General features: G+C 45.6%; 1 protein-coding gene across 1 annotated transcript in view; it reads right to left on the bottom strand.

The window, feature by feature from the left end:
* The window catches only part of RETREG1 (reticulophagy regulator 1), a 131,175-nt gene extending 112,414 nt beyond the window's left edge, over window positions 1–18,761 (bottom strand). Inside the window, exon 1 of the mRNA XM_058564311.1 lies at window positions 18,420–18,761. Within this exon, the coding sequence (XP_058420294.1) occupies window positions 18,420–18,733 (314 nt within the window). The 5' untranslated portion in view covers window positions 18,734–18,761. The remainder of the gene's footprint in view (window positions 1–18,419) is intronic.
* Window positions 18,762–26,908: the final 8,147 nt, after the last annotated feature.

The raw sequence follows: 26,908 nt of genomic DNA, 5'->3' as shown, positions 1-26,908 counted from the left end.
TTTCCAGGACCACATTAACTCTCCAAACAAGACAGACAACACCCGTGAAAAACAATGCAGTGAAGAATAAAAGAACACATGATAAGGAAAGATGACAGTTTCTCATCAAGCTCTCCAAATGAGCGGCTCAGCTTCTGTGTTTATAACATTTGACGTTAAACACCAACAACAAAAGAAAACCCCTCAGTTCCACCACAAACAGTCAGCAGGCACCATGAGCCTGGAATAGAAAAGGATCTACATTTCAATCATAAGCTTGCATTTCAATCCGATGAGAAGCAAATGAGAGGTAAAACTCTGCTTACAAATGACCGAGAAATGCCCTTTGTTAGTTGTTAACATATCTTTTAAGAATAACCCCAACCGTGCAGTCAGACATCAGAATTTCAAATCTACTACATCCAAAAGGAATTGGCAATTCTAATTATGGAGAACATGGGTTCTTTGGCAAAAGTCACTTGTTTTGAAAAGCTTGAGGCCGGCCCAGTGGCTTAGCGGTTAAGTGCGCTCACTCCGCTACTGGCGGCCCGGGTTCGGATCCCGGGAGCACACCAACGCACTGCTTGTCCCGCCATGCTGAGGCAGCATCCCACATACAGCAACTAGAAGGATGTGCAGCTATGACATACAACTATCTACTGGGGCTTTGGGGGAAAAAAATAAAATAAATTAAAAAAAAATTTTTTTTAAAAGAAAAGAAAAGCTGGCAAAGACACAAGAGTCACTGAAGATACCACCCCGTGGACAGTGGTCACAATCAGTAGCAACAAAGCTGAAAACCACTCTCCTTGGCAGCCTACAATCAAATCAGGTCACCCTCCATTGCCCTTCCAGAGTAAAGTTTTTCCTTCCCTAGCATTCATCTTGATTCCTATTTGTATATTTATTTGCTTGTTCATTTGTTTATCATTTGCCCTTCCCGACATCAAACTGCAAGCCCCATGAGGGAAGGGCCCATCCTCCCCCATTCACCAATGTCACCCCAGCACTAGGTCACTGCCTGGCCAACAGCAGGTGCTCAGCAACTCGTTTCTGCATTGTTGTTGCTCATTCAATACTTGTTGAATGAATGAGTCAATTAACGTAATCAAATAATCATGCAGGTAATTAATGTGATCACTAATTGTGAACTCCCTAAAGCACACTATCATAACAGGAACAGCTTGCCAAAACTGGAAAAAAAAAAAAAAAAGTATGCAGAACATCAAGACTTCTATACAATTTTTGAGGAACTTTTGGGAAGCAACTGATAACATGGATGGCCCTTGGATCTTGGCTTAGTTTTTATCTCTTTAGGGGAAGAACTGGCTTCTCAGAACCTGTTGGAAGTCAGTCTGGCTCTCCTAATTTGCCACCATGCTAAAGCCCTGTTGCAATGATATGGTTGGTCAGGTCAAAGAGGATGGTGCCCTGGCCAACTCACGCATCCTTATCACCACAGGAGTGGTAGCAGATTGACCTCCCTCCTGTCTAAGCAGTGACAGCCATACCAATACACAATATATGTCTGGGCTTCTTTCCAGACGTCTGGGAGTTCTTCTAACCAGAAGCCAAAGATCAGCAACGGCATTCTGGGGACTGTAGCCCAAGAATGGTTCTTTTGCTAACAGTCACACTCTTGAATGCCACAGGCACACGGCAAGCCTTTACTGGGTCACGGGCTCATAAGCCTTAAGACATCTACCTGTCTCCACCAGGCAGAACCCACACACAGCAGAGATTCCAAGGGCAACACCGGAGCTAAAAGTTGGCAAAACACAGAATCCAATGTCTTAGTCATACATGGCATAAATGTACAAATGTGAACTTTTCAGTGATGTTTAGTGATATTCGAAGTGAAAATTTTTGGGCCGGCCCCGTGGCTTGGCGGTTAAGTGCGCGCGCTCCGCTGCTGGTGGCCCGGGTTCGGATCCCGGGTGCGCACCAACGTACCGCTGGTCCGGCCATGCTGAGGCCGCGTCCCACGTACAGCAACTAGAAGGATGCGCAGCTGTGACATATAACTATCTACTGGGGCTTTGGGGGAAAAAATAAATAAATAAACACTCTTACAAAGTGAAAATTTTTAATGAAAATAATCAGTTTCCATTTTGATAAATGAAAGCTAGTGTTCACTAATAGTAGTGAATTGAAAAAACATCCATTTTTAAGTCATATTTTCCATTTCCATTGGATCATATTTAAAAATCCATTCTAATAAACTTAGTACGGGAGCCCAAAATGAAACTTTATTGTTAAATATCTTTAAATATCTAGACATTTATAAGAAAAAGGTTAAGAATTTAATATACCATTTTGCATAAACTATGATAATAAACTAGTTAAAGTTTCTCACTAAAACTTTCTGACGTTATGAACAACATAGCAATGCAAGTTGTTGCTTTGAATTTACCCAAAAAGTATTTGGAAGTTAAATTCAAAAGGTGTATCAAGAAAAATATACATTCATTCTTAAAAAGATGAATTAATAGATAAAGTAAGGCTTCCATACCACAGTCAATACCCCAAGATATACCCAATTCGGGGCAGAAGAAGTCAACTGCAGGAAGAATTTCACATAATGCCCCTCCCTCCAACTTATGAGCCAATTTCTCCACACACAAAGATGGAGTTGGATTTTATGTAATTCACGAGCAACTGAGCCCAGAAGAGAGACCATGAGGCTGTCTACTGACTTATGGTGAAGCCCCCTCTCAGGCTACTGGGGATGTGCAAATCTACAGCAGTTGTAGTTTTATGCACCACAGTCCCTAAACCGTGCTGTCCTTTGGTCCTTACTTTTATATTTTGTTTTTATATCCCACGAAAGCTTGAATTTTTTTAAACACTGAGTACATGCATGTTTTTTGTCTGTGAACACCCTGTATTATAAGTACCAGCTATAGGGGAGCGTGATGAGGTCAACAGCTCTTTTAAAGAGACTTTATTAACAAATAAAACCCCTTAAGTCGTGTTTGATGACTAATACAACTATTAAAGTGACCGTGTCCATTTTAAAAGGTCTCGTTGCTGTTTTAGCAAACACAGGTATCAACTGGTAGTTCAGGAACATAAAAAAAAGTCTCCTTTAAATAGTTAACGCATTTTCAAGTGACAAGAATTCTGTCTATGAAAGGGTTTCCAGGATGGAGTTACCCTCGTCATTTGAAAGAAGGTTCTACTCCACTAGCTGGATGTCAAACATCTTGTTTCAAGTAGATATGGTCAAATGCAAGCCATTACTACTGAGAGTGAAAATTCTCCTTCTGTCAAAAGCGACTTCGAACAAACTGGCTCGTTTGACAGGAGGTAAGAAGGGAGGGTGAAGTCTGACACAAATGCCTGAAGCTCACAGCTAGGAGCTTTAGAGGGGAGAACTGTCAATCTCCAGGCTCTCAAGACCCCCAAAGGCATGGCTGGATCAACACAGCAAAGGCTCCACCCTGACCTGTAAAACATGATCGGTGATTCCAGCACTTGGGAACATTATTGTTTTGCCTTCCTAGGTTTCATCATGCTCAACATTTCAACACAGCGGCACACAGTTTCAAAAAGGGATCAGGAGGCTCTCATATAGGTCATGTTGTCACCAGCTCACTGAGGGCTGGGACTCAGTTTCTTCATCTATAGAATGAGAGAGTTAAACTGGAGCAAAGATTCCCTACCTTTTATTTCATCAGACAGATGTCTTCTTTTGAAAGGTCTTAGCTGCTAACAAAATGAATAACATGGTTTACTAGGTCAGAGCTAGTGCAACTTGATCAGAAAAATAAGTACCTTCCATCAGTCGTATGAAATACTGTCCCTTTAAAGAACGCGGGAGCTTGGAGTCCTAGATGATTTTAATAGATTCATTCTATGGTTCTATGGTTCTGCTACTCTGGATGCACATTTCTTTCAACGCTACGCAGACCAGCAAAACACAAGCCAAAGTGCCAGTGAGGCTTTTTGGAACCTGATAAGCAGAAAGTGGCACCCACATGGCATTCAACTCCAAACCAAAACTACAATGTAAATGTTACAAACCAAACCTACAATGTTACACCCTCTCAACTCAGCGCATTCTGGTCTATGACAAGTTAGGATGTCTGTTCTGAGCCCTGTGCTAACGAGGTCAAGGCATGAATTCTCTCTGCCTTTTGGTTCAATTAGGATCACATGTGTTCCCACAAAGCCAGGTCGGTTGCTAGGCCTGACACCCACCCACCAGGGTACCACTCAGCAAAGCCCACAGGAGCCAGCTAGGCAGCCTCCCTGCACGACTCCAGGGGGCACCACTCAGGCTGTTTTCTGTGTGAGTAGCCTTTGGAGGCAGAGAGAAGCCCTGTGTTCAACTCCATCCACCTAGACAAGGGGCTACAAAAGCCACACACCACTTTTGTATGGCAAGCAAACTCCAGGTCCCGGAAGTATGAAAAGACAAAAAGAAATGCTTTAAGCGTTTAATGCCTGAAGCTCTAAAGCGCAAGCCACAATCACACAGCAGTGTGGTCAAGTCCCTCCTGACCTAAGTCCCAGAAATCATACACCGATGGTGGGACCAAGTGCAGACCATCTATAGGAGATGGGGCTCTGGAAAGCATCCGTCTGCCTCAAAGGAACACTGGAAGCAAGAGAGAAGACAGGGATGGCCATCCTTCAAAATTTGAAGGGAAAATTATTCCCAACCCAGAATTCTAAACCCAGCCAGACTAGCAATCAACTGGAAGGGTGGGATAAAGACATTGCACACGAGTTCTCAAAACATGTATTTCCTATGTACTCTCTCTGAGCCAGAGAATGTGCTACCTCAATGCAGAGGAGTTCACCAAGAGACAGTCCAGCAATAGAGGGAAAACACAGAAATGATCAACTCAGAGCAAACATAAGGAAACCATAAACCACCATGAATATTCTCAAGGAGAAGAAACAGGGGCCTCCCCATACAGGCTGCTAACTTTCTCCTGGCCCCATTTTCAGCACGGGTCCAGTAACAGAGGCCAGAAGTAACAGATGACAATGCAGATGTCCAAGAGGACAGCAGGACCAGGGGACAGGCAGATGAGACCAGAACAGGGGGCTGAGCACTCCAAGAGGGATGGCTCCAAGGGAAAGAAAAAAGGAGAGAAAAAAGACGGAAGTGTCCCGGTCTGATATGTTTGACCTTTATCAAAAGGAGATTTCCAGAAATGCTGGAGAGTTAAAAATATCAAATAGACAAAAATGCTGAGTAACAGAAAAATAAAGTTGTACAGTACGGAACTGTAAGCGTGGAATTCTCCTTAGCTCATGTATGAGTGATGCTCACATAGTCCTAAGGGTTGATCCCCAAATTGCCACGTCCATCATGACAGTGGATGGAGAAGGGGAAGGGTGCGTATGTGAACCGGAGTGAGAGGAAAAAATAAATAATGTCTTGGATTGCTAGACCAAGAAATGGCATTTTCAAGATATTATTTAGAAAAGCCTAAATAGAGCTAAAAGCAGAAAATTAACTATTGTTGCTCTGAGAAACAGGCTAGGAAGTGAGTGGAGGTAAGGCAAGAGATTGCTGCATTTTTATTAAAAGTCTGGTGGAATTAATTGATCTAAAAGAGAGAAAGAGAAGGTGTGTGAAGAGAAAGAGATTGATTTTCATAAGTAGTATTCTCCACATCATTTACTACATATTCTGTCATTATAGCTTTAATTTTTTTCTTTGACCCAAGTGCTATTCAACAGAGCTTTAACAGATTTCTAAGAATTAGAAAAACACACAAAAATAGAATACTTTCAGATTGTAGCAGGTACCCTGAAGGATATAAGCAGATCTGAAATTGAAATTAAGAGGTAAGAGAGACCCAGAGAGGGTGGCAGGGCAACCCACCAAGGAGGTGACTATGAGACTGCTGACAGTGAAAGGGGATGGGGAAGAGACGTTGAGAACAGGCAGAGTCTCAGAGGTGGAAGGAATGGGCCCAGCGGCCAAGAGAAGCTGCAAACAGATGAGGCAGATGAGGAGTAGGACCATCTGGTTCTCCTGAACATCCTCCGGTGCTCCTTGAATAAAGACATCACCATCCGTGCCAGCCCAACAGCCCAAGTCCACCCAGAGTATGGCAGACATGCTCCCTGAATACAAGATGTCATTTCCTCGAATGCTAAATTCACCCAGGCTCACATCCCAAACTACACATACTTCAGGTTCTATTCTACACCACCACATGGTGCAACCATCTGAGAAGATGCACGAGTCCACGCAACATTTTACCTGTACAGAAAGAGCTGTCCCCGGGTCAAAAGGGCAAACACTGAAGAGAACTGAAATATGATAGAGGTGGACCACTTGACAACTCAGAGAAATGCACACCTGATAATTAATGCCGAAAACGGAAAACAGAGATGGAGGAGTGATGCTGTGTTTGGTGCCAAAATTTTACTTGGAAAAATAAATTAACTTCTTTCCCTAAAGCAGATAAGAGATAACCAGCTATGTGGGAGACAGCTGAGGTTTCAATTTGAGAAGTAAATTAACTTTATCCTCCAGGAGACAGAGAGGAAAAGCCATAAAAATCATGCTTTCATTTCATATTGCAACCTCCCCTTGTAACAGAGTCTATTAGGGGAAGAACATAGAGAAGCCTGGTTGGAATCCCAGGTCTGCTACATACTGTCATCTTGGGGCAAGTGATTTAAATGCCCTGAGCCTCAACATCGTCCTCTGCAAAATGGGGCAATGATCTCCTGCTGGGTGGTGTGAGAATTAAATAAGAGAATAACTACGTCAAGTGCCCAGCAAAGTAGGAGCCCAATAAATGGTCACTGTTAAAATCAAGGCTCACTGCAGATATCACAAAGTGAAATCACACAAGGCCACAGAAAGCGTGCCCCAAAATTTGTCAAAAGAAAACTGGCTTGTTATACAGTAGCCAAATCAGTTTATCTAGAAGCCCAGTGGCCCTGCGTGGCCACACTTGTGTGAGCGCTCTGCATCAGCTGAGTTTATCTCTCCAATGAAAGGCTGGGTCGGTGTCTGGGCAGAGACAAGGCTGCCTGGCCCGTGGGTGGCTCCAGCTCTTTCTTGAGTTCTAAGTTTCCATCAGGAGCATGCAAGGCACCACATCTCGCCTGAAGTGTTTTCACTTAAGGCGGTGCCGTCTTCATCCCAAGACAAAAATATTTCCTTCCCAAATAACCTGAAATTGGCAGAGAACAAAGAGCACTGTAGAGAATCTCTCTGGAAAACCTTTGAAAATACTTAAGAGTTTTATGCTTCTAAAAGCATATCTGTAAAGATATGTGGATACCATGGATGCATCTGATCTCGCTTCTTTAGCAAATGGGAAATTTCCCATGTAATATTTACTGTTAAACTAATACAGTAGAGGGGTGACCACAACACTAAATTTAGTACTATTCTCTTTAAAAAAAAAAAAAAAGAAAGAAAAAGCACCTTGAAAAGAAATTGGTCTATGAGGACGATACAGGAACCTGATAAAAAGGTATTCACTGAAGAAATGGCCAAAAATTAAAAAAGCCAAGAAAACAATGTAATTGCGCCTTTTCCCTCAATCATTTGTGATTTCCTGACGTCTTTCCCCATGAAAGCGATAGCCAGTCTCGTCCTCCCTCAGCCTCCTCCATCTCAGAAGATCATCATCCTCCTTCAAAGAGAACTCAGCCGCCATTGGTCCAGGCACAGGACTCCAGGCCACTTCCACTACAAGCATGCCCACCTTCCCCCTTGTCCTCAGGTATTGCAGGAAGAGGTGTCCAAGCCCAGCCCCTTCAGGCTTTCCCAGAGCCCCCTGCTGTCACTTCTCCCTCCCCCATGTCATCAACATCCTCTCCATCATCCCCATCCCGGCAAATTCCAGTGTCCCTCAGGGAACCCACTAAGGCGTCTCCAGGTATCTGGAGAGTGGACAGAGGATAGCATAGGGCGGGGCAGGGGGGGTGTTAGGACCAGAAGGAGCAATAGAAACAGCTAAAATGCAGCTTCTGACATTCAAAATAGGGTATCTCAATAGGTGTGAAAGCTGGCCATTAGAGAGAGAACGGATTTCCTAAAGTGCCTGGCAAACTCCCGTTTGCCAGGTTAGGAGCCAGCTTGAGGACCAAATCACACAGGGGCCCAGGGGACAGGTAGAGAGTCCTGTCCTCCACAGAGACTGAGGTGCAATGTGCACCGAGGAGGCAGTGATGCGGAGGAAGGAAGAGAGAATCCTCCCCTCACTTCTGGTGTGATTGGGAAGCCACGCCCTACGGACGCTGCTCTCATGAAGGCCAGGAAGGAGCACTTGCTAAGTCCAACACTAGCTGAGGACTTCGGCCATTAGCCTCCTTGGCTCCCTTGGCTCCTCTGGACCCTTCTCTCTGGGACTCACCATGCTCTGACTCTAAGATGTCCTTTTGTGAGGAAGATCGGCCCTGAGCTAACATCTGCCAATCCTCCTCTTTTTGCTGAGGAAGACTGGCCCTGGGCTAACATCCGTGCCCATCTTCCTCCACTTTATATGGGACGCTGCCACAGCATGGCCTGACAAGCGGTGCATCGGCGCGCGCCCGGGATCCGGGCCAGCAAACCTCGGGCCGATGCAGCAGAGTGCGCGCACTTAACTGCTTGCGCCACCGGGCCGGCCCTCTGAGATGCTCTTTTTGGTCCCCGACCTTGGTAATGTCAGTTTCCTCCACACTCTCCCCCAGGCTCTCCTCTCATATTACTCAACAAGTGTACCCTAGGAAATTTCGCACTCCCTAAGCCTTCACCCCAACACATCCAAATCTGTACTTCCACCCAACCTGTGCCCTGAGCATCGGCCCATCTATCTAACCCATAGGGACTTCTTTGGGTAACTTCACTTGATGGCCCATGGGCGCATCAAATTCAACACCCCCAAAATTGGGCATGTCACCCTCCTTCCCCACTGCCACAACCTGTTGCAACCTCAATGACCCCCACTGGTTAATACCAGGCTCTCTCCATTTACCCTCGTGGGCTGAGTCATCTGCTACCTCTGTCTCTGCTAGAACCCATGAAATCACTCAGTCCTCCTAATCTTACCTCCAGAGTCTCCCCTGAATCCATCTCCTCTTCTCCATCCCCACTGTCTCTCCTCACCATCACACGCTCCTGAAAAGGTGTCCTAACTGGTGTCCGGCCCCAGTCTCTTACTCCCCTAATTCATCCAGGGGGGCCGATGGAAAGCCAGCAAGCAGAATCCAGCAGAGCTGCTGCATGAAGCTCTAAGCTGAACTAACGGTATCTCCCCTTGCTCACCCAGCTCCAGCCACATTGGACTCCTTGCTGTTCTGCAAACACTCCAAGCCCACTCTCACCCCGGGGCCTTTGCACACACCATTCCCTCGCCTGGAACATTCCACTGCAGAGGTAGCTACTGGGATCATTCCCTGACTTGCTCTTCAGGTGTCTGCTCAAGGTCACTGCTCTGAGAGGCCAGCACTGACCACTGCAACAAAGTAGCACCTCCTTGTAACTCCCTGTCCCGTCTCTGTTTTAGTTTTCTCCCTAGCATCCAGCTTCTCCGAGCATTTTGTATATTTGTCTGTTGTCTTTCTTCCACCATTTCCACCACTACAATATAAGTTCCATGAGAAAAGGGATCTCGTTTTGTCCACTGTTACATCTCTAGCACCTAGAACAGTGTCGGCATGTAGGAGCACTCAACAAATATTTGTTGAATTTCTGAATGGAGGTCTTGAAAGAAATGGACTAATATGATGGTCTTTATATTAGGGTAACAGACAAAGACTGCTTATTTGATATGGTCCAAATTCCTGAGCACAGTCCCATAATAACCTCTTCATAAATTAGCCCCAATGTTTCTCTTTCAACCTCAACTCTGGATATTCCTCCAGCAAATAAACCACCCTCCCATCCCCTCCCCTCCCATCTCATTCTCTCCCCCTGCCCCCATCTCTCTCTATATCTACATAAGTGAATATTTATGAGTGCTACTGTGTACCCTGTTCAAGCTTCCATGAATTAACTGAGCACCTAGTACATAATGGCTACTCCATATGTATTAGCTCTCTTCCACTTTTTATGCACTGATCATCCTGTCTCCTCCCCAAACCCTATACCAGTCATTCGCTGCCTAAGGAAATCCTATTGGTTCTTCTTGGCCCATGTGTGATAATTTAGTGCTCGCAGCACAACCTTGCATTAGAATTATTTGCTTACTAATCTGTTTCTCTCACCAGGGATCAGAATGTGTTTTAGTCATCACTGTATCCCCAGCAGCTAGGAATAACCATACTCCTCATTTATTTGTATTCATTTTGATCAGTCAGACTGCTTAAAAAACATTCATGTACAACAGGATAAAAAGAAAAAAGAGGAACAAAAGGAAGCTAAGGTAAAGTTATTACCCAAACGGCATAACCATAAAATTGTACAAAATCACTAAAGATGAGATTTATAGCTATTACAGTAGAGAGAAAAACCTGATGAGTTTCTAGAATGAGTATTAATCTGGTAAAAACAGCCCCCATTTCTTAGGTCCTCAACCAGCTCCTGGTGGTGAGGTACCAAGGTCTGAGAGAACAGCCTTCCATAGGATCGCATGGAAGCCCTGTGTCTAATAATAAGCACGTGAGGCCACACTCAAGAAACATTTGCCGAGTGTTGAATATGAAAAATGTCCGTAACTACTTTCAATGAACTGAAGCCTTTCCATTTTGCAAGACCCTTCTCAAGCTAGCCACACCTTACCCAGGCTAGGGGAATATCCTCTAGTCCAGCTCAGTTCATCAAACCTTTCCAAACATCTACAATGTTTCAGATCCCGTGCTGGTGCCACCCACCCAAGATTAATAATTCATATTCCCCGCTCCCCAGAACATACCCTCGACGCGAGTCAGGTGAGTTTCCCCATGCTGACAACATCCAGTGCTCATCCCATGTTTATTCCTGGGTTCGTCCTACGTGTAAAGTCCTTACCACTAACCTCACTTTTACAATTACACCCTCTTTTCTAGACCTATACAATAAATTGCACAGAACTTTCATTAACTATTCCAAACCCCCCTGATCTCCACTATTCCTAAACTATAAAGCCCTACAGACAGTGGCATACAATTTAGAACTGTGGTGTACTGTTTCAATCAATTCACTGAACCAGCCACGTCTCCTAAACCAGAGAGTAAGCTCTCTGAGGCAAGCTCAGATCTTGGGCTTCTGGTATACCCCCAGCACCACGTGGGCAGGAAACAGGCAGTCATGCATGGTGCTGACTGCCTAGATGGAGCTGAGATAAGGTGAGGAACAGGGACCAGACTGGTGAATAGGCTAAAAAGATCCCTCTTAATGCAGAACCAACCCTCTCCCAACATAATTATTTTCACCCGATGCTGGAATTAAGTACAATTCTCCAATACTGAAAAACGTAAGCCCTAATTGTCTCCTACTGGTCTTTAAAGTGATGGAATAGAAAAAAACAGTGAATTTGTGGAAAGAGGATGCAGCTTCATGACCCAGCCCCATTACTACGGTCTGAGGCTGTGCTATTCAAAACAGTAGCCACGAGCCATATGTGGTTATTTAAATTTAAATTTAATAAAATTAAAAATACAGTTCCTGAGTCACCCTAGCTACCATTTCATATGCTCAACAGCCACAGGAGGCTACTGGCCACCATATCAGACAGCACAAATGTAGAATATTTCCATCACTGCAAATAATCTATTGAAGAGTACAGGCTGACGTTGTCTTTGGTAGTTTAGTTCATTTCTATGGGTCTCAGTCTCCTCTTGTGTACAAAGGGGACAATATCTGCCTCCCTGGATTGCTGTAAGATTTAAATGAGGGGCTTAATGTGAACATCCTTATGAATTTTAACAGTTACAGTTCGACTATATAATATATATATTTCACTACATTTGATATATGTATATAGGTATAGTTTGACGAGAGTCTAAACAGTCATCGATAGTAGCACTGTCAAGGGAGTTCCTATCAATTAGAATAAAGAAATTCTGTCTCGGGCTATGTGACTAGAAGGATGCTGTCTAGGAGGAGGGGACAAAGTACACACTGGTCAGACTATCTCAGGAATGCTGCATTCAAGGGAATACAGATAAACTGAAGCATGTCCAGAAGAGTCTGGAAACCATACAGGAAAACAGCCAGTGCAAGGAGCCCAGGAGTTGTCAGCTGGGGGAAAGAAGACTCAGCAGGAATGGAGAACAGAAGGAATCTTGAAACAGACAAAGGACTGTCCTGGGGAGGGGGCCCAGATCTTGCGCAGCTGCAGAGATAACCAACGGGTGGGCTCCACTCGTATAAGGAAGATACTTACTAGTTGGTGCTAGTTAGAGTTGTCCAACAATGGAAATGCTGCCGTGGGGAAGAAAGCTCATGATCCCAGCAAGTGCTCAAACGCAGTGATTCTCAAACTTGAGTGCGCATCAGATCACCTGGGGAGCTAGAGGAAATCCAGATGTTTTGGCCCCACCTCCAGGGATTCCAGTTCAGTAGGTGTCCGGTGGGGCCCATGAATCTGCATCTCTAACAAGCACCCAGGTAACTGGATGATGATGCCCATGCTACCCATCAGGGGCCACTGTTTTGAGGGGCATGGCTCTAAGGCAAGCTGGAGGAACGTGCCAGTGATGGTAAAGAGGGGGCCTTGACACCAAGTGGGAGGTTGGATCCTGCAACCTTCCAAACCAACTCTAGAGGACAGCACTCCGATGACTTCCAGTGGGTCCTGGGCATTCCATAATGCATGGATGCCCAGCCTGAGACACCTCGAAAGTCAGAGTACCCAAGGTCTTCTGCCAGGTATGCCCCTGTGTAGTCAGCTCAGGCAAATCACCTTCCTGTAGTTTTACTATTTACACAAATGGGGGGTAATGTCGTCATGCAATGCCAGATGCTCTGAGGTAAAAGGCCTAGGCATACACTTTTCTGTATGCCATAGTCTCCAACTGTGGGTTCAAAACTAAATTACATCAGAGTGGCTTCCTAGGCTGGAGAGGCAGTATGCCCCAAAAGGGTGGCTGCATTGTAAGACATTACAATGTATTATGACCAGCAAAGAGACTAAGAGGAGGGGCAGTTTGCTCATCCCTGGCCTATCCAGACCAACCGCCACGTGGCCATACAAAACATGGGTCAGAGCTTACGATTCCTCTCACCAAAAACAGACATTTCACACAAAGGTTTGTGCTTGAATTTCTTCGAGAGCTTTATTCATAATAGCTAACCCTGACCAGGCAAAAGCATAAACAAATTGTGGTATATCCATAAAGTGGCATATCAGTCAACAATAAAAAGAAACAAATAATTGATATACACAACAGGGATGGATCTCAAAACTTCATGCTGAGTAAACAAGGCCAGACACAAGAGACATCATATTCTATGGTATCATTTATATGAAACTTTAGGAAAGACAAATCTAATCTATACTGATGGAAAGCAGATCAATCCCCCCCCCCCCCGGGGACGGGTACTGACAGGAAAGGGACTCAAAGAAACCTGTTGGAGTGACGGAATGTTCTAGATCTTGACTGCTGCTGTGGTTACATCAGTGTATACATTTGACTGTACACTTACAGTGTATGCATTTTACTGACAGTATACCACAAAAAAGTTAATTCTTTAAAAATAAAAACATGGCCATTTTCTGTTTAACTGGATTCATTGTATTTTATACTTAAAACTGATGCCATTGCCTCTAGGAGGAAACTGCACAGCTAGTGGGAAAGAGATCTTCAAACTGTTTACCGTTTTGTACTTTTCAACTTTTGAACTGTGAGGTGGTATTAGCTATTTTTAAAAATATATAAAATATGGGGCCAGCCCGGTGGCGGCGTAGCAGTTAAGTGCACGCACTCTGCTGCTGGCGGTCGGGGTTCGGATCCTGGGCGCACACCGACGCACCGCTTGTCAGGCCATGCTGTGGCAGCGTCCCATATAAAGTGGAGGAAGATGGGCACAGATGTTAGCCCAGGGCCAGTCTTCTTCAGCAAAAAAAGTGGAGGATTGGCGTGGATGTTAGCTCAGGGCTGATCTTCCTCACACACACACACACAAAATATATATATATATATATATAAAAATATAAAATTTAAAATTAAGAAGAATTTTAAAAACATGTCCCTCATTGGTAAAGTGAGGGAGACACAGCCCTAAGACTACTGGACTGCTGCCCAATCTATTTCAGGTTGTGAAAACCCTGCTTCTTGAGACAGGCACTATGAGTGGTCTGTGTTTTATCAAACTCCTCTGAGCTCCGACTGAATACCATTTTTTTAGCATTATTTAGTATTTTAGTATTTTTCATAAAATATATCATAGATAAGAAGGCATACACACACACACAGAGTTTTAAAATAATTATAACTTGAACACCATGTTACCACCACCCAAGTCAATAAACAGAACACTGCCTGAACCCCAGAACCTTCCATGTGCCCCTCTGTGATCACACTTCTCGTTCTCCCGGGTATAACCACTTTCTTGATTTTAGGGATCAGAATGTCTTTGTTATCTTCTATGTGTATATCCCTAATCAATATTGTTTTGCACATTTTAAAACTTCTTAAAAACCGAATCATTTTGCATGTTACTGTGTGGTTTTTGGCCCCAAATTACATTTGTAAAATTCATCCATGCTGTTGCCTATAGCTGTGGTTTATTTTCATTGTCATATAGAATTCCATCGTAGGAATAAATGTACCACAGTTTACTTAACCATTAAAATATTCATGGACACTTTTACAAGGCATTTTTTTGGTCCCCATCGCCTATAGAAAAAACAAGTCCAAACACACATGATGACATTCAAGGCAACCAGTGCCCCCAAACGTGCATCCAAAACACCCAGCCAGTCTCATCTCCCACTGTTTTTCTCTACTAATACACGTGCCATCACATCAGTTTAGTACATTAGTCAAAATTTTAAGTACACCTTTAAGATGCTATTCTTTTGTTCATTTTATTCCTTAGAGCTGGAATGCTATTAACCATAGATCTACCCAAATCATTTCTGCCATCAAGGTCTGGTTCAAGCATATCTCCTTACGAAGGCCCCACAATCTCTTCCATCCACAATGCCACTGCTCCCCAAAAACCACATCAAAACAAATCATGCTTTCTCTTTCTCTTCTACCACACTTGCTTTATGAAGCCTTGCGTTATACCCATTTGTTATGGCCACATCTCAATTTTTGTCCTTTTGGCGCACAGCACTAAAATCTTGCAGATAATGAGCAGGTAATAAATGTCAGAGCTTTTGAATTCAAACTCAAAATCTTGAAAGCTATTGCTGGTACAAGGTACTAAGTCATTAAAAAACATATGTTTAAAAAGTTAATTTCAGGGCTGGCCTGGTGGTGTAGCGGTGAAGCGCGCATGCTCCACTTCAGCTGCCCAGGATTCACAGGTTCGGATCCCAGGTGCACATCGATGCCCCGCTTGTCAAGCCATGTTGTGGCAGCGTCCCATATAAAGTAGAGGAAGATGGGCACAGATGTTAGCCCAGGGCCAATCTTCCTCAGCACAAAGAGGAGGATTGCAACGGATGTTAGCTCAGGGCTAATCTTCCTCACACACACACAAAAAAGTTAATTTCCACAAAAAAGAAATAATACTTATTAATATGAAAACATCTTCACTATCGCTTAAGACAAGATTTGGTTTCCTCATATTTCTAACATAGATCTTTTTGTTTTTCTCATAGAAAATGCAGTGCTTTAGAGTTCCTGGGACACAGAATGTTAGAGTGTCACATAATTTAAGATCACTTGATAAGAAATACACTATTTAAAGAAAACTTAATGTCCTTGAAAAGCATTTTAACCTCAGAAACAAGAAAGGGGAAAAACACTTCAAAATTTTAATAAAATTAATGGATCAGAAATTCCAATTAATAAGTATTTCAGAATTTAAAAAGCAGGACTGTTATCTTTCTGTCAAAGAAAATACATGTGTGGAATGCAGATACTGCAAGCAGGAGAAGAAATAGAACAGATAAGAAGAAAGCTATAATTGGATTGAATGCCTGGGCATTGTTCACCTCTCCATCAGACTCATTAAAAAATTAGATGGAAGACGTCATTCCTGAATAATACAAAATATGCCTTTCAATTATTTTATGCAAAAAAACATTATTTTCAATAGATGTTATTAAGAATACATCAAAGAGAGAAATGTTTGCAACTCATACTACAGAAATTACGCTGAACTTCTTTATATATAAAGAGCTCCTACAAATCAATAAGAAAAAGACCAAAGGCTCAACTAAAAAAATGAACTAAGGTTATTTATAAACAGATAATGCAAAGAAATGATACAGTGGCTCTTGAATATAAGAAAAGAATGCTCAATCTCAGAGAAATACAAATTAAAACCACACTGGGATATCTTTTTTCACATATCAGATTTGCAAGATCAAAAAGCCTGATAAAATACTGTTGGCAAGGGCGTAGAGAAACAGGGAGTCACACACATTGCTGGCAGGAGTATAAACTGGTAGAACTCCAAAGAAGTGCAATAACGTAGTGACAGCCATCAAAATTACAAGCGCACATCCCCTTTGACCCAACAACTTCACTTCTGGAAATAGTTTCATATACGCAAAATAATGCAGGTACAAGGCCTTTAGCTATAACACTGAAATAGCAGAAGTTTGGAAACAACCTTAGTCCATCAGTAAGAGACAAGGTAAATAACTTGTGACATCCTTACAATGGAATTCTACGCAGCTGGAAAAGAACCAGGAAGTGATCGCCAAGATACATTAAGAAGAGGAATAACCCAGATAGTATTCCACAATTTGCATAGAATATTGTGTATGTGCTGAAATATGCACTCTCTGGAAAGATACATAAGAAAGATACTGGTAACAATGGTTGCCTCTGGGAGGAAACTGGGTAGCCAGAGACAGGCGTGGGAAAGAGATTTTCAAAATGTTTAGCCTTTTGTACCTTTAAACTTTTGAACTATGAGGCTATATTAGTTTTGTTTTTTGTGTGTGTGTGAGAAAGACTGGCTCTGAACTAACATCCAATGCCAATCCTCCTCTTTTTGCTGAGGAAGATTAGCTCTGAGCTAACATCTGTGCCTCTCTTCCTCTATTTTGTATGTGGGACACTGCCCGTGTAGGTCTGCACCCGCGATCTGAACCTGCGAACCCCGGGCCGCCAAAGCAGAGAGCGCGAACTTAACCACTACACCACCAGGCCGGCCCTTAGCTATTTTTTTAAATAAATAAAATTTAAAACTAAGAAACAGAAGTTTAAAAACATATCCCTCATTGGTAAAATGAGTGAAACACAACCCTAAGACTATTGGACTGTTGCCCAATCTAGCATAATACAATATACCCTCCTTATTTGAGTGATCACAACTTCATAACAGGACAGACAAATTTGGAATAAACTCTAGAAACATACATAGCTAAGAGACCCAAAGTAAAGTTAATTCACATTCAGGGACCCTGATAAGACACAGTTTGTTTTATGAGAAAACCAGGACCAGCACAGATGTGCAGAAAAATCTTAAAGTTGCTCGAGTTAACCTAGAAAATGGCAGGCTGTGTATGTTTTGTGCATTTATTTATTTCCTAACTTGAAGGGTAAGAAATCTATGTCCTGTAAGGAGGTATCTCTTGCCGAAGCTCTGCTCCTTCTGCACTGTGTGGGTCAGGCTTGTTATGAGGACACAGTTGCAAACAAAGGCTTTTCTCCACCCTCCATCAGACTGGTAACAGATGACAGGGCTCGTCCTTCAATGAAGGAGCCAGACACTTCCCCTGCCCTTACCGGTGAAGGGCGCTTTTTGGAGAGAGAAACCTGTTGATCAGGCACTTTTCAGAGACCATTCCTGTGTATTCTCTGTACTTCACCTAAAAGTATGACTGTTTTCCACACTGTGCACACCTAGGGGGCGGGGTGATGTACATAATCCACCTATTTGCCTCTTGTCTTCTCATCAGGGAGCAGACAGTAAACCCGACCCTTCAGGGAACGGAAAAACAAATCATTCAGCGCCCAGCTCAGGTGGCTGATGAAGGCGGCGCCGTCTTGAGCGTCTACCTAAGCCGGTCCAGCTAGGCCTGCTGGGGGTGCAAGAACCAATACAAGTTCAAGCACGTTTGCTCGCCTACTTCGGGCGAGCAGGTCAAGCCCTGAGAGTTTTAGAAAGCAAGGGCAGAAGTTTCCGAGCACGCCTGGCACACCTGTAGGTACAGGTGCCGGCGGGTCAGCGACCGCCTCGCATGCGAGGCTGGATACACAGCCGCAGGATGGCAACTGTTTACAGGGCAGTGCGTCTGGAGGAAAGTTGAAGTGTGTCTACCTGTTCGAGAAAGTGGGAGAGGGCTGACACTTCTTCCTCCGCAGTGTCCAGCGTGCACCCCCCACCCCGGGCCCGGGGCGCGCCCTCCGCCTGCCCTCGAGCGTCCCAAGGTCACCTGCCGCTCCGGACGTCCCCATCCACCCCGAGCTCTCACCAGAACAGCAGGTTGGCCCCGACGAAGCCGAGCAGGCTGCGCAGCGGCCTCTTCCAGCTCAGGAGCTCGTCGGCGCGGCAGCCCAGCCACAGCACCGGCTCCCCCAGCAGCCAGGTCACGGCGGCGGCCACCCCGCCGGCGGCCTCCTCCACCTGCCGCCCCGCGCCGGCCGCCACCGCCGCTTCCTCCGGCGCTTCCTCCTCCGGCTCCTCCGGGGGAGCCTGGGGCGGCGGCGGCAGCGGGGGCGCCTGCTCCTCGGCAGCGGGAGCGGCGCATCCTTCCTCGGCGTGCTCCGGGGGCGCCGGGCTCGCCATCTTCAGCGGCGCTTCCAGGCGGGGACGGGCACGCGCGCGGGCGCGCCTGGGTGTCGGCGCCGAGAGGGCGGCGGGTCCCGGCGCGGGGCGCGCACCGCGGGGCGCCAGCGGCTGGGTGCCTTGTGACGTCAGCCCCGGCCGCGGCGGGGGCGCCTCCCGGGGGAAGTGGGTGCGGCCAAGTTCGCGCGGGGGCGGGGCGGGGCGGCCTCCCCGCCGTGGGCGCGCGCTGGGCGGTGTCCCGGGGGAGCGCGGGCCCCCTCGATGGCCTCGCCCGGGACCCAGGGAGTGCGACCCTTTTCCTCTTCCCTTCCAGCTGCGGGGGATGGGGAGGGCGAAGTAGAGGACCGCCGCCCGGTTACTTATTTAAAGAGAGTCAGAGCCACGGGCAAAATCAACTGGACATCTTCGCTTTCTCAAGCCAGGGCCACCCCTCGCCCATCCTGCACCTTGGAGGGCGTGGATTTCAGCAGCAGATTTCAGCCCCCAGCCCCCCGGTCCACTGCCCTGGCAGGGCCAGGCTGCACGACCATAGCAGAGATCTTTAGGACTCTGGGAATAACGTGATGATGTAAATGTTGGACTGAGAAAGGAATTAAAAAACATTTGGGGTCAATTCAGGAGCGTCTGGCCCTCTCCTTTTACAAGTGAGGACACGCCAGGCCGCAGCGAGGGGCGAAGGCGTGTCCTCTCTCCACCCGTGGGCGGTCATCGGGCTCAAAACGCACGGCGGTCGGTGGGAGGTGCAGGTGAGCGGGGAGCTGAGGAGGGGGAACCCCTGCAGAGACCGGACGCTTTGCACGTGTCAGACAAGGTTTGGCAAGCCTTGACTGCAGTTACCTCAGAGCCACTGTGGTCTCGATGTCACAGCAACACTGGGACAGGGCTAAGGCGGCCTTGAGGGGGACACAGGGAATCCTGAGACCTCCCATACCCGGCCTTGCTGGCCCTGGGGCTTCTGGGTGCGTGTGGGGGGAGGGAAGAAGGGAAACTGTTCATGCTCGCTTTCACTATTTGCATTTTTAAAATGTTCTATTCTTTAATCCGCCCTGCCCCGCCTCCCCCCTCCCCTTCCCCCCCCCGCCTCCCCCCCCCCCCCCGTTCTTACTTCTCTCTAGAACAAAATGCCCCTTCCCCCATCCTGAGGGTGCTACCTGTGATGCATCAGGGCATCTTGTATCCTCTTGGGGTTTACTACTGGCAGCCAGCCTGCTTTCACAAGATGAATGGGGCTCATTCCCAGAGCGGTTAAAGCCCCTTGTTTTAAGGGAGCCTCTGGGGAATGTTCTATAATGCTCGTCTGGGTGGTCATTATACATGTGTATACCTCTGTGTATACATATGTAAAAATTCATTGATCTGTACGTTGCAGGTGTGTGCACTTTACTGTATGTCTTCCCTCAAAGGGGTATTTTCCTAGAGTTTTCCCAAAGGTTTGCTGAGCACCTGTGTGTCCAATGCCTTGCTAACCTCTCTGGTTGTGGCTTCCACCCACAGGAAGCTCACAGTCCAAGCAGGGTCCAACTGCCATTGTTATAACTGCTGTGCTGGAGATAATCACTCAGGGCTGAGAGTCCCTCCTCAAATCGTACATCCAACATTAGGGAAGGAGTGGAGGAGGCTTTTGGAATAGATGGCATGTGTCCTGAGTTGTAAGGAGGAGGGAAGTAAAGTGGGGATTGGGGGGAGGTGGCAATAATTTCTTTTGGGAGATGAACATGGGAGAAGTTGTGGAGTTTCAGGTGGAGGCGCAGTTCCTTATGTGTATTTGCAGCAGATCACCAAGGCCTTGGTGGATCCACTAGTGGCAGAAAGTTTGGTTTTTAACCTGAAGGCAATGCAGGCTCTCGGGCATTTCTGATTTGCCTTTGAGGAGAGTCATTCTGACAGCCTGATAGAAAGCGGCCATGGAGGCAATGAAAAAGTCAGGTGGCAACAACTCAGGTATTTTTTTTCCACAAAAGAGAGACTATCTTTTCCCAGGTGTTGGTTCCACCTCTTAGCACTAGAGGAGGAGCTTTTGAAAGATAAATGATGCTATATTGTGTAATCTGGCCTTTGTGTGGCACTGGATACAGCCCAGGGGTTGCGATATTCTAAGATTCGTCACTGGACTCTGTGGCTGGAGGAGAGAAGGCAGGGCAGAAGAGACGAGGAACCAGACATCCCCATTGTCTAAACCAGTGTGGATGTGCTTCCAGAAACATGTTTGCAAGATTCTTCACGTTCTCCTTCTCTCCCGGCATTCTAATTATTGTTGTCAGGATCTGAAAGATGTTGACAACCAAGACACATAAAAGGTAAACTCGAGTTGCTATATGTGGTTTGCAACACATCTTTATTTAATGATAAAGCTCCCTACCCACAGCTATGTGAAATTTTTTCTTTCTCTTTGTTAAAATTACAGTAATCCCCCTTACCTGTGGTTTCGCTTTGTGCGGTTTCAGTTACCTGCAGTCTAAAAATATTAAAGGGAAAATTCTTGAAAGGAACAGTTCATAAGTGTTAAACTGCATGCTCTTCTGAGTAGCGTGATGAAATCTCATGCCATTCAGCTCCGTTCCATGCAGGATGTGAATCATCCCTTTGTTGGATCCCCAACCATCTACATCATCTGCTCCTGACATCCAACCATTGGCATCATCATGGGTCAATGATCCCCCTTCTGACATACGGTCAGAAGGTCAATAGTAGTCTAACACTAGGTCACAATGCCTACATCATTCACTGCACTTTATCTCACCACGTAGGCGTTGTATCATCTCACAGCATCGAAAGAAGAAGGGTGAATACAGTACAATAAAATATTGAGAGAGAGAGACCATATTCGCATAACTTTTATTACAGTATATTGTTATAATTATTCTACTTTATTATTAGTTATTGTTGTTAATCTCTTACTGTGCCTAATTTATAAATTAAACTTTATCATAAGAATGTATGTATTGGGCCGGCCCTGTGGCTCGGCGGTTGGGTGCGCATGCTCCGCTGCTGGTGGCCGGGGTTTGGATCCCGGGCGCGCACTGACGCACCGCTTCTCCGGCCATGCTGAGGCCGCGTCCTACATACAGCAACTAGAAGGATGTGCAACTATGACATACAACTGTCTACTGGGGCTTTGGGGGGAAAATAAATAAATAATTAAAAAAAAAAAGGAATGTATGTATAGAAGATATATATATATATGTATGTATATATATGAATATATATATATATATATATATATATAGGGTTCAGTACTATCTGCAGTTTCAGGCATCCACTGGGGGTCATGGAATGTATCCAACACAGATAAGAGGGGACTCCTGTACTATGGAAAAAATGCTACACAAAACTGGTTTGCATAAAAAGCTGGACTGATTGTTCTAAACTGTCTTTTCCACCTATGACCTCTAATAATTACTGACAAATAATGTTACAGGAGTAGATGCTGGTATAGACACATAAATGGGTGTTACTGGGTGTTCTTTCTTTGTCTAATTATCTTTGTGATGCCTTAAGTGATTTATTCAGTGCTAAGACTACATAAAAATAATGCTAATGATGGTTAAAATAAACCTTGTCCCCTAATTTCAAGAAGATGTCATATTTCTAAATGTGGATAACCTTACTGTTGAAGATTCTCTTCTGAATTTTGCATCTCTGTATATTGGAAACAGAGTGATTAACACTAATGAGCTAGATGATTTGACAATGTATATCCAGGGGAAACAAGGAAACTGGGAGTGTGTCAGAAGAAAAAGAGAAAGAGAGAAAACAGTTGTAGCCACTGAATCTAAGAGACAGTTTAGAAAATAACACAGCTCTGGCAAAGAAAGCCAGAATGCACATAGGAACTCTTAAAAGAGGCCACTCACCTTTCTCTTCCAAAAGTAGCTAGAAAGCTTGTAATAGGAGAGAGAAATAATGAATAATTAATTCCCACTCCAGGAGGCCACACAGGCAACATCAAGCGAAGCCTTATAATGAGAGAGAGATGCCCCAGTATTACTTTTTTTTCCCTAAAATGTTTCATGTTAGAATCCTACTGTAGGTCCATGACTCCTTAAATCAAAAGAGCGATGCAGACATGGTGTTTTTATTAGTCCTGCAATAGATTATATTTGTGCTGATAATTTTATTAAAGCAATTCTACCCTCCTGTTCTTAACCATATCCTCTACTTCTTGCTCCTGACTTTCCCTAATTTTCTTGTCACTGAGCCAAGAGAACCTAGATAGTTCACTCTATGCAGAGAGAAATAGGAGTATCACACAACAGCAACATGGAGGAAATGGGAAGGAAGATTGTGCCTGGATTCCAAGGCCCAGCTCACAGAAGAAACTGGCTATTTCTGTTTTGGGTTGACTATCTGTTGTGCTTATAAGAACTGAAATATCCAAACTAGAATAGTCTACGTTTGACAAGCATTCTGTAAGGGAGGTGCTTACCAGAAATGAACAACGTCACACCAAGATGGTGGCCATCCATATACCAGCTTGGGTACCCAGGTTAGGTATTGCTCCCTAATAATACACAAGAGAGCTCTTTTAGGGCTTCAGAATGGTTAATCAAAGAGAACTGAGGTCACACTACAACAAGAGTATATCCTGAAAAGGTACTATCTGTCTATCCACAGGCACACATATCAGCACACACAAACACACATAATCAGCAAGGATGTCTGCAGGACATTAACTTCCAACCCCTTCCTGCCGTGCTGGCAGTTACAACCAAATCAGCAGACTAGCCACTGTTCTGGTCCTGTGTTGAAGGAGGTCACCAAGAGGACATGACCACAGGTTGACCCTTGAGCTCGGGCAATCGGAGGCTCCTCACTCCCTCCCCTGTCCTTGAAATGTACACTCTGCCCACCATTCCCATAGTGGGAGCTGTTTGAAGGGCCCAGCCTCAAGGGAGTATGGTGTTGTTGAGACCATCTGGACTGTGTACGTGACTGAACCCCATTAAGGCGTCTATACAAACTCTTTTTTTTTTAATAATTGATCACCTCAGGGACTGAATTTTGCACAGCTAATTGATTCCCATTTCAAGCGAGTTTTTTTTTTTTTCCTCTTTTCCTTTTTTCTCCCCAAAGTCCCAGTACATAGTTGTGTATCCTAGTTGTAGGTCCTTCTAGTTCTTCTATGTGGGATGCTGCCTCAGCGTGGCTTGATGAGCACTAAGTAGGTCTGTGCCCAGGATCCGAACCGGCGAACCCAGGCCCACCAAAGTGGAACTCGTGAACTTAACCACTGCACCACCCGGCCGGCCCCTCTTTACAAACTCTTAAGATTCTGGCGGGTGGGTGTGGAGATCTACTCGCCCCACAGCCACCCAGGACAAGCCTGGTATGTAAGTTTCCTTGCTTATTAACCTGCCACCTACCGATCTGGAGTGGTCTGCCTCTGTCTTCGGTCTTTCCTTGCCCTCTGTGTATGCAGGCCAATTTCCGATCTCACTGGGGGAACTCCCAAGGTTGCAAACCAATATGCTAGTCTGCAGCCTCTTCTTCTTTTTTTTTGCCTGTATGGTCCTCGTTCTGCCTCGCTGCACTTTTGTACCGTTCATTCATTATTTCTTCATTCACTGGTCATTAAACATTCATTAAAGCCTGATCGTGGGCATACAGTAAGAGAAGCAGGACCGCTTATCTCCCTCGTGGTGCTTAGGTCATTGGCAAGGGAAGAGGAACCTGGAGAAGGTGGCCAGGTGAAGGGAATGGAGAAGTGTGAGATGCATGGCCCAGAGGCAGGAGATAAGCCAGCCTGGCCCCCGGAGAAAACCATGAGGGGTTCTGAGCTGGAGGACGGAGGATGAACAGGCCTCCTCCCTGTGTGCTGCTAAGGAGTTTGAGCTTTGGGGCCATTGGTGGGCTTTCAGCAGGAGCGTGAAGTGGCCTGGTTTGTGTTTTGGAAAGGTGTCCCTGGAAAGTGGATAAATTAGAGCCTGGCAGAGACACTGGAAGAGACTTTGTCCTTGTCATTCACTGAGAAAGGGGAGGGGAGGAGGGACAGGTTTGGGTCATCTTTGGAAATGTCAGTTAGGCAGTTGGATACAGGGGTCTGCAGCTCAGAGAGCAGCAGGGGACCTGGGCAAGAGACAGACCCAGGCAGAGGGAATGGCCTTGGCAGAGAGAACTTGGCAGAAGGCAAGGCTGAGATGAGTTTGGAGGCGCTGGCCGGATCAGATTGACTGCGTGGAGCAGAGAATGTGATGAGACTTTTGGATAAACAGATCCGATGGAGGAGAGTTTTGAGTAGCAGTCGCCAAGTTTAGATGCAGTCCTGTGAGCAATGAAGAGTTCCTGAAGTTTGTGAGTTTCTTTGTTATGTGTTTGTTTTTACCAAGGAAGTGATAGACTCAAAACAGTCCTCTGAGGTCCCAAGATTTCCAGCTTGACTTCCATCATCAAAGCAAACTGTGGTATCATTATCTTGAAATCCAGGTCTCAAAATCAGGCCTCCAGTCTCGAGGGGTATTCTCTAAGCTAAAATTAGATAAGTGGAGTATAACGGAATAGCTATGAGAGTTACATCCAACAGACATCCTCTTAGAGTGTGTATTTGGCTTGTCAGTTACTAATTTTAGCTCATTAGAAATTAGATGCAAAACCTATCAACCCTTTAGGCTGGGAGAGTGGCCCAGGCCATGTTGAGAACGTGCAGTCAGGCTGTGTCACGTGTGTCCTCTTAGACTGTGCACAAATGGGCACCGCTGGATGTTTACTGCACAGCCAGGGGCGTTCTTGGAGACCTTTAAGCTTTACAAGACTCAAGGGCCTTCTGAACCATCAAAGGAATTTTAAGATTGTACTTAATATCATTCACAGTTCAGTATATTTGCTTGTAGGCTAATTCATTGAAAATTGATGGTTTCTCTCTGCCCCATCTGCACTCTCACTCCTGCCCCACCCTTGCCCTAAACCAGGTACTCTGGTGCCACAGGTGGAACTACGCCAAAAACGGCCTTGGGAGCTTACTCTGGGTTGCCTGGACAAGAGCCTGGCTGGGAGGCCAAGGAGAAGACGCACATGAACCCAGAGTCCCACAGGCTCACTGGCCTCCGCTTCCAGAGCCAGCTTCCCCTGGGTCCTCCAATTCCCCAGGTGCTGGGCAGCTGGATTTCTGAGACAACCTCTGCCGACTGCTGGCAGCCAGTGTACCTACAGACAGCTTGTTCTCCCATTGATGAGGTTGTTCTTGCTCTTGCCCTGTAAGGAAAGGAGGTGACAGATTTGGAGGGGAGAGGCTCCTTCTCCAGGAATGTCCATCCCAGTGGGTCCCAGAGAGCGCCCAGGCCCTGGCAACACACCTTGTGAGTTAAGCCTGTTCCTTAACCCATACCGTGTGGGGCTGTTTGAGTCCCCACAAGTCCTGTGGGGAGGACAGGTGGAGATCACAAAGAGACTCTTCTGGCATAAGAAGTAGCATTTACAACTGCCCTGTCATCTACAGTAACCCACTGTCCCCAAGGCAAGAAATATTAAAGTTTTGCTTCTGGTCTCTCCTTCATTCTCTCTGTCTGGAGTAACCATATGTCAGGTTTGCCCACGACAGTCCTGGCTTATGCCTGCTGTCTGGCATGGTTATTAATAGCACTTCGCTTTCTTTCTCAAAGGTGTCTTGGCTTGGATGATGAATTTTATGGACTCCCCATCCATCTCCAGTCTGTCAACAGCCACTGAGAACCCTTCCTCTTAAATACTCTCATGCCCATATCCCTGTTCTCCAGTCTCAGGGCCACCATCCCTGTTCAAGCTTCATCACTTGGTGCCTGTCTGAGCTGCAGCAGCCTTGTACCACCTCCTCTTCCAACCCATCTTGTACACTTCTCCTCTAAAACACAGCCTTCAACATGTAACCCCCACCCAAGCACCTACAATGATGCACAGCCAAACCTAAATAATCATAAACCACCTTCTAAAGCCCAGGTTCATCTCTTTCTTAAAGCTGTACTTCTTTTTAGGCAGATTAGCTGCTCCGTAATCTGAACTCTCAGGTGTAGTCAGATTAGCTCTTCACTGAGTCAACGCTCCAAGCAAACCCTCACATCCATGCCTTTGTTCATCTTCTCAAACTCCAGCTCTCCTATCTGCAGCTCAGCCCAGATAAAACCCTCCTCAAGTGGGAAGGGCATGGGTTTCACAGTCAGGAAGATCTGAATTTGATCGTAGATCCTCCTGTCCAGGCACTAACCA

The sequence above is a fragment of the Diceros bicornis genome, chromosome 20 (assembly GCF_020826845.1).
Source record: "Diceros bicornis minor isolate mBicDic1 chromosome 20, mDicBic1.mat.cur, whole genome shotgun sequence".
In the NCBI taxonomy this organism is placed as follows: Eukaryota; Metazoa; Chordata; class Mammalia; order Perissodactyla; family Rhinocerotidae; genus Diceros; species Diceros bicornis.
The sequence above is the reverse complement of the archived record's forward strand: the minus strand, read 5'-3'. Positions and strand labels throughout refer to the sequence as shown.